The sequence below is a fragment of the Terrapene carolina genome, unplaced genomic scaffold, assembly GCF_002925995.2.
Source record: "Terrapene carolina triunguis isolate 2854851 unplaced genomic scaffold, T_m_triunguis-2.0 Scaffold67, whole genome shotgun sequence".
Classification (NCBI taxonomy): domain Eukaryota; kingdom Metazoa; phylum Chordata; order Testudines; family Emydidae; genus Terrapene; species Terrapene triunguis.
Window position 1 is genome coordinate 1,483,726 of NW_020664418.1, and position 8,570 is coordinate 1,492,295.

The following is an 8,570-nucleotide window of genomic DNA, read 5'->3' on the forward strand; positions in this document are numbered from 1 at the left end:
AATGTCGAGCTCTAACGGGCGTGTGAGAAAAGGCTCAGATCTTGGTAGGGGTTGCCCCTATTGACCGGGCTCACGCCCACCCCCACCTCACCGATAACCCATTCTCTCACTACCCTCAGGCAATGTTTCCGTCCAAGCCCGACAGCTGAGAGGGTCCAGAGACGCATGGAGAGCCATTAAGAGAACCTCCCTGTTCCTTGTCCCCTAACTGCCCCCTCCTAAGACCCTCCCCTCCTAAGACCCAGGGCCCTACCTCCACCTGTACCCTGACTGCCCAAAACCTTATCCACACCCTCCCCCAGAAAGCCCCCCCGAACTCCCGACCCCCCCCACTCCGTCTCTTGACTGCCCCATCCAAAACCTCCCTGCCCCTTCTCCGACCCCCTGGCCCCCTTGTTGTTGGCCTTCGCCTAATGTCTCTGTGAACTTGCTCAGGAACGGCCTGAGCCGTTCGTCCCGGCAGGCTGGCTGGCAGGGGAGGAGGAGCGGGGGAGGAGCTCCAGACTGCCGGAGGCGATCTGCGAATGCAGGGAGGGAGGGAGGGATGGACGGAGTGATCTCTGCTGCAGGGGAGAGGAGGAGGGGCTCTCTCTGGCTGTCAGAGCCTCATGTAAGTGGCACCATCCGGCCGGCTGCCCTGTTAGCCGCGCGCACTCTGCATGCGGGGGGGAAGTCCGGACATTTACAAATTCCCCCCGGACGCTATTTTTAGCTCAAAAATCCGGACATGTCCGGGGGAATCCGGACGAATGGTAACCCTATTATCTTTTGCCTTCATGCAGACACATGAGGCAGATAAGTTGTAGCAGCAGCAGAAATCATAACTGCATTTCCTGGTTTGGGTGCAAGTCACACCTGAACTGCATTGCTCCAGTAATAGTTTTTGTATTTCCCTTTTTTTTATTTAAACGTTATATATTAAAACAGTGATACTCAGACCTCAGTGGATCAGGTGCCAAATTAGCGATCAACATTACCCAAATGAGCCACAGCTGTGTGACGCCATTGGTTCATTTACTATTTTATATATTATTCTCACAGCAAAATGACTGCTCAAGTATTATTTTATCAACTACAATTGGTTAACATAGTAAAAGCATCCTGATTTAATTATTAACCAATCCAAGTTATTAACCAATCACATGGTTTTAAAATCATGTGCTGCAAAGAGTCACAGGAGACACATTAAAGAGCCACTTCCAGCTCATGAGCCTCAGTCTGAGTATCACTGTATTAAAACAAGACACTGATTGATTTGATTGATTTGACAATGTTCTTATTGGCCAAAATTTTCCAAAGCACCTAAGTGACTTAGAAGCTTAAGTCCCATTGACTTCTAATAGGATTTAGGCACTTTTGAAAAATTTAAGCATCAACTAAATTCAGTTTTCACATATCCCATGCATAACTCCAGAGAAATCAATGGGCAAAATATGTTAAATCCAGGTAGAATCTTCCTAGGCTGTAGTGGTCACTGTATCATATTCCTAAGAGAAACACTTCTGTACAGATCAAGATGCTCTTCATTAATCATATGTTTTTGCAATACATCAAAGGCACCAGTTGGGATTAAGTCTATGTCAGCTTTGCTTAGTGTGAAGCCATTTTTGGGGAGTATAAAATATGGAATTCAAAACATTTAACTGACAGAAAGAGAGGATCTAAAATAAAACAAAGGTCCAAGGGAATTTTACTAAGCAAACTTTGGAAAATAGTCACAGCTGGGCTAAGAAACATCATCCAAGGGGTTATTTTTATTAAATTTGGTTAAAGTTATACGTAGGCTTGGAAGAATTCACTTTTTATCAGTAAATGTCAATACAGGTCGATTTCACCATAGACACTCAAATCAGTGAAAAAAACCATCCATCCATAACAGAAATTTACATCTAGGCAAAGTAAGAAAAATCCTACTTGAGAACTTATTGGAGTTGGATTGAAGGCTACTTCCTTTGTACTGTATATTCTGACATGTGATTTGACAATTTGTATATTAACTGTTATAAAGCTTTAACCTTTTGAATCTCAGTATCTGCTGTCATTAAATAATTAATTTGACCCCCCCAATAATTTCCACCAATTGTGAAAATTTAAATTGATAAATTTAAAAAAAAAGTTTGAAACACATAATTTTGTGTAACTATGAAAATTTAAGTCAATAAAAATAAAAAAAACTTAAAAATAAACATTGGTATTATCCTTCAAAATTATAAAAACAACAAAAACTGAATTCTGCCAAGCATAGTTATAAGCATCTAAAAATAGGGGCCTCCTTGATAATTCTAAAGCAGGGGCGGGCAAACTTTTTGGCCTGAGGGCCGCATCGGGTTTTGGAAATTTTATGGAGGGCTGGTTAGGAGGGCATGGCCCAGCCCCCACCCCCTATCTGCCCCTGCCCCGCTTCTCGCCCCCTGATGGCTGCTCCAGGAGCTCGCAGCCCCACCACCCAGAGCATTGCGCGGGCGGCGGGGCGAGGCTGCAGGGGAGGGGGAACAGCAGGGGAGGGGCCGGGGGCAAGCCTCCCGGGCCAGGAGCTCAGGGGCCGGGCAGGAGGGTTCCGCGGGCTGGATGTTGCCCGCGGGCCGTAGTTTGCCCACCTCTGTTCTAAAGGCAACACTGGGGGCAGCAATGACACAGAACTAGGCCCCAGTGAATGCTAGGAAAGATCAGCTCCTGTGGGGACGAGCTGAGAAGAGAAATGGAGTTTGAATACTGAACAAACTAAGATTCCTAGTGCCTGCTGACGAGAACGTACCCCTTTTCCTGGAGGGTGACTGTGCGGGCCATGGTACTCCCCACAGGGATATCTCCTGCTGTATGGCTCTGTGTCACTGGAGACTCTGCCAAGGAACCAGGACAATCATTCTCTGGATCAATTCCCTGTAGGATGACAGCTACCGAGTTTTCGCCACTAGCAGAGCCTCCAAAGGAAGAAGAGCTCTGCTGCTGGTGCAGGGGAGAGCTGGGCGAGCCAGATGGTTCTGCAGCAGCACAGAACTCTTGCTGAATCACACTGGCAGCTGGCACAGTCTTCCTCGCTTGTTGGAGGGCAGCCCCTTTAGTCGAGCCCTTCCCAGCCATCTTTGGAGCCCTGGAGCTCTGACTGGTGGGTGCTTTCACAGGATCAGTCCTGTAGGGAGCTTTCAGCATATAGGCTGAGAGCTTTTTGGAAGAGGCAGCCTTTTTGCACACAGATGTCACCTTGATGGTCTTAGGGACACTCTCTTTAGACAAGGGTGCCTGCTGCATTCTAACAGCGCTGGTAGCAGGTTTCTTCTCTGCTGCCTTCTTTCCTTCTGCAGCTCCTAGGGCCTCCGAAGGATTTCGCAGGGTGCTTTTCCGGACTCTTAATGCTCTCTCCAGGGCTCTGTTCAGCAGCTCCAGCTCCTCCAGTTCCTTGGGTGAAGGCTCACTCTCTACAAGAGCAGAAGGTGAATCAGGAAGCCATACTGACCAAGCCCCTTCCTTCCCCATTCCTCACTATACTGGCTCACTCCTCTGGATTTCTCAGAGGAGACCATCGTCTATAACAAGGAAGCAGAGGGACTTTTCACTACACTCCTGCAGTCTCGGGTTGGAAAACTCCCGAAAGAGTCAGGATGGATGGCAACCGTGCAGAACCTGACATCTCTCCACAGTGACCAACCCTTCCACAAACAGGTGACATTCACAGACGTCCCTTTCAGGCTTGCACCTGTGGTGGCAAGACCCGTAGCTGGATTCTGCTCTCAGTTACCCACGTGTGAATCCAGATTAAATCCATGGAAGTCAACAGAGGCACAGAAGAGAATCAGGCCCCTTGTTAGCAGGGAACATCAGAGGGAATTCCCAGGAAGCAGATTAGATCATCACCGACCAGCCTGAGCACGGACACAACACAGAGATGGCAAGAAGAAAAGGCTCACCTTGGTCACCCTTTCGGCAATTCTCTGGCTTTGGACTCTCAGGAGTTTGCACTTTCCTGGGGAGGGGGAAACAAACACAGAACACATGAAGGATGTGACTGTACTCTGACAGCCAGGGTTAACAACGACATAAGTGCCCCCTATCCTTTGAGCAGGGCCTGGCCAGCAGGAGAATTTCAGGGGACACTAGACAGCCCAAAGCACACACAACCCTTTAGTCAGTCCTCCCTTCTCTTCTGCAGGGAGGCACCGTTCACTGGACAGTATTGCATTGGTAGAGCTGGGGGTGAGAAAAGACATAGGACACAAACAGCAGGAGGCGCTTCAGGTCAGGACTGGGGAGGGAGATATTTGTTTAATGCTTCATTCAGGCTAGCAATACAGAGCAATCCCTTCACAAGCACAAAAAGCATATCCATGAAAACAGAAAAGCACAGCTCCAGAGCAGGGGATTATTACCTGGTACTGTAGCAACTAAAAGGGTTTTATTATTGGCTGCATGATGAGCACAAGGCTGTGCCCCATTCACAGGAAGTCAGACGCTGGGAGATCAGTACTGGAATGCTGAGGATTTTTTTTTTTTTTTTTTTTTTAAAGCAGCTTGCGAAAGAATATGCACAAGAATAAAGGATTTTTTAGCACAAGTCTTGCACACCCTGCCATGACCCAGGGCGCCAAAATGGAACCCACTAAGGGAAGAAGGAAGTAGGTTTGTGCTCACTTTTTTTTCTTGTTTGTGATGGACAAACAACCCCAACCCTTTATGACCTTCTCTAAGAATTTTTTTTCAGCTTATATTCTTAGATTAAACATCAAGGTCTGCCCTGTTTTTCTAGGACACACTCTGGACAACCAGAAAGCTATTAGGATTATGACATCAGAGACAGTATACCGGTGAAACACAATTCGTTACCACACAGAGTCTCGATGGTAGAGCTGGGAATGAAATCCAGCTCTCCCAACTCCTGCTCCTGAGTTTTAGCCACTAGGCTATGTTCCCTCCTTGCCTCTACAAGACATCGAGCAATGCAGGTATCTTTAGCAGCTTTCAGTCTTTTGCCACCCACTGATGACTCACCAGTCTCCAAGAAGGGCCCGACACAGGGTTAGATTGTCCTCTAGCTTCTTCTTTTGCTCAGCACAGTCTTCCAGGGCCTGACTGAGAATGGAAGCCAGCCTGGAAATGGAACCACAGTTAGGTTTTCCTTTCATCCTATTGCATTACAAATGCCATTGCCTCCTGCTTTGCACGCTGCTTTACCAGAAGGGCTATATTTTAACCCATCTGCATCCACCCCAGATTAGGCACTTGGGGAAACCATGGACTGGCAGTCCTTCTGGGTGGATTGAAAACAAATACAAAACATTTTAACCATAACAACAGGGCTTTGCTCCTCTCCAAGGACCATATGAACGTGAATTCAACCTCCCAGGCACTGTGTGATCTTTGGTACATCAATGAATCTCTCAGGGCCACTGGAAGGATCAGGGTCCTGGCTTGCAACACCCTGCTATAACCACTAGGAACAAAGACATGGGTTTTACCTACAAAAGCTTATGCCCAAATAAATCTGTTAGTCTTTAAGGTGCTGTGCCACCAGACTCCTAAGGCTTCCTCAAGCAGCCTTTCTCCACCCCCTCCCCCTACACATAGTTCCACTGAGTGAGGAAGGGCTGCAGCATCAGGCTCTACAAGCATGCACTATTCCTGAATTCTTTGGGTACAAAGGACTCCACTCCAGCCGCAATATACAGCCCCGCCCCCTCAGCTCTTCCCTTTCTCCTGTGAGGCCCTACTATCTCTCAGTAAAATCACAGCTTTCCTTTGTAAAAAGTTTCTAATCTTCAGAGGTGTGGAGAAGAGTTTGGAAATGTGACGAGAGGGAAAAGAACCCCAAATTCGGTATTTCTAAGCCAGTCGCATGATTTTGAGGCCTGGCTCATGGCATTTCAGCACTTGGGGATAGCAATCCTGAGGGAGGGGGAGGGGAGAGCAAGGCTTTTGCTATAAGCCTTCAAATGTGGGGGGAAGAATGGGGGGTTTGCACCTCCCCTCAGGGACCTCCATAGGGATTAAAGAAGGAGGAATACAGCTATAAGCAGAGGTGGTTCTTTCTCTCCCCCACATCCCCGCTTGGGTACACAGATCCCCAAGGCCCCCCTCCTCGCCTGGTGCAGCAAGAACTCCCCATCCCAATTCAATCTACATCAGCCCAGCCCTGGAACACAATACACCCCATCCCGCAGTCTCCATTGGAGACCCCAGCTAGCTAGCCCCGCAGGAGCCTGTCAGCCCCACTCCCACCACCTGCATTATACCGCTCCATTGGGGACCACAGCTAGCTAGCCCCCCCAGGAGTCAGCCAGCACCATTATAGCGCTCCATTGGGGACCCCGGCTAGCTAGCCCCCAGGACCCTGCCAGCCCCCCTCCCTACCTCTCCACTGGGGACCCGCAACTAGCTAGTCCCGCAAGACCCTGCCAGCCCCCTTCACCCAGCGAAGCTGCACACCAAGGCCCGGCCCTGCCCACAGCGCTAGGGAGGAGACGCAGCCCCGGCCCGGAGTCACGGGGTGCAAGCTGTGGGGGGCCGCGCACGCCCCTACCTGTGGGCACGGCCGGCCGGCAGCATGCTGCGTAGAGGGCAGGGGACGGGCACGAGACACCCCTCGCGCTCTCCGCTGCTTCCTGCAAACTGCCGCCGCCGCAAGCTCCGCCCCGCCGGGCTAGCCCCGCTTAGCGCAGGCCGGGCCGCAGCTGCGCGCTGCCTTCCCCGCCCACAAGTGTCCGTGTCCCCTTCGCCGGGCCGGGAGCCGGCCCGGTGCCAGCTCAGCCAGGGCCGCGGGGAGCAGGAGCGTCTGGCCCGGGGGCAGGGTCATCGCCCTATAGCGCCGTGCCACGGGGATCCACCCAGGGTACGTCTACATGGGGACACGTAGGGGAGAGACTCTGAATTTACTGCACTATAGGTTAGGTCGATGTAAGCGGTCTTGCGTTTTGGGCTTGTCTACAGTACCCGCCGAATTGGCATGCAGCGATCGATCCAGCGGGGTTGATAAATCGACTGCTGAGAGCTCTCCAGTACTCCACCAGAACGAGAAGCACAAGCAGAGTCGACGGGAGAGTGTCAGCTGTCGATTACTGCAGTGAAGCCATCCCGGTAAGTAGATCTAAGTACGTTGACTTCAGCTACGCTATTCACGTAACTGAAGTTGCGTATCTCAGGGTACGTCTATACCCAGCCGCTAGTTCGGCGGCTGGAAATCGAAGTTCTGGGTTTGACTTATCGCGTCTTGTCTGGACGCGATAAGTCGAACCAGGAAGTGATCGCCGTCGACTGCGGTACTCCAGCTAGACGAGAGGAGTACCGCGGAGTCGACGGGGGAGCCTGCCTGCTGCGTGTGGACCGAGGTAAGTTCGAACTAAGGTACTTCGAACTTCAGCTACGTTATTCACGTAGCTGAAGTTGCGTACCTTAGTTCGAATTGGGGGGTAAGTGTAGACCAGGCCTTAGATCAACCCCGCAAGGTAGTGTAGACAAGCCCCTAGTCATGGTAGCCGCTATAAGTGCCTCTTAACCCCAGTATCAACCCCCTTGCCTGCCGAGCTGTGTAGAGTCAGTGTTGATGTAGTTAGGGTGACACAGTGTCATTGCAGACCAGTGGTCCCCAAACTGAGGGGTGTGGAGAAATGTCCGAGGGCTGCGGTGGGACCCAGGTCAGCCCCACAGGGGGCAGGAAGGCAGCGCCATCCAGCTCTGCTCTGTCCCCAGCTCTGCTCCAGCCCCACTCCCAGCTGCAGCTGGGGTCCTGGGCCCAACTCTACTCCTGGCTGCAGCGCCGGCCTTCGCTCTGGGCCCCGACCATGGCTCCCAACCGCTGTTCCCCGGGGAAGGTGGTGTAGACAGGTTCCATTACAGGTAAGGAGGGCGTGATGGAAAAAATTTGGTGTAGACAGTGTGTTGCTTACGTCAACTGTTACTGGCTTTCAGGAGTGCACAATACCCTACGCTGACAGTACAATGGAAACAAGCACTCCTGGTGAGATCGCGCACCGCTGACACTAGGAGCCAAGCATGCACACACGAGCAATTTAATGGCTGAGGTGGCTATATGCCAATGTAAGTTAGGTTGACATAATTTTGTAGTGTAGATATTGCTTAAGGGTGTGAATTTTAAAATGGGTTGGTTAAACCACATTAAACCCCTGTGTAGGTGCTCTTATTTGGAATTAAAGAGGTCTTAATTCACAATTAGCTTAATTCACTATAGAGTTTAATACAATTTAACTAATCTGCTTTAAATTTACACCTCTAGTTAATTGGGATTAATTTTTCAGAGAGTCTCCTTGTAAACAAGCCCTGATTAGCACCAGATCAGAAGTCTGTTTCCATGCAGTAATGATGATGGAGCCCGGGCACCACCTGCACCAGCCCTGAAACAGTATGGCAGGGCTGCCCCATCCTGATATAGCGGGGCTTTCTGGTTCCCATAAGAGGGCCATGCATTTGCCATACACTGTGAGTTAAATTCCCTGTAAACTGCATGGCTGCCTATTAAGTGCCATACAGGCAGGGCCGGTGCAAGGATGTTTCGCGCCCTAGGCGAAACTTCCACCTTGTGCCCTCCCCCCTCCTCGAGCCCTGCGGCAGCTCCCCGCCCCCCC

General features: G+C 50.6%; 1 protein-coding gene across 1 annotated transcript in view; it reads right to left on the bottom strand.

Annotated features, from left to right (window-relative positions):
• The window catches only part of TEDC2 (tubulin epsilon and delta complex 2), a 45,073-nt gene extending 38,457 nt beyond the window's left edge, over positions 1-6,616 (bottom strand). The window contains exons 1-4 of the mRNA XM_024198904.1: positions 6,512-6,616; positions 4,984-5,082; positions 3,906-3,961; positions 2,756-3,416 (exon numbers count right to left, since the gene is read on the bottom strand). Of these exons, the coding sequence (XP_024054672.1) occupies positions 2,756-3,416; positions 3,906-3,961; positions 4,984-5,082; positions 6,512-6,537 (842 nt within the window). The 5' untranslated portion in view covers positions 6,538-6,616. The remainder of the gene's footprint in view (positions 1-2,755; positions 3,417-3,905; positions 3,962-4,983; positions 5,083-6,511) is intronic.
• Between the last annotated feature and the right edge of the window lie 1,954 nt (positions 6,617-8,570).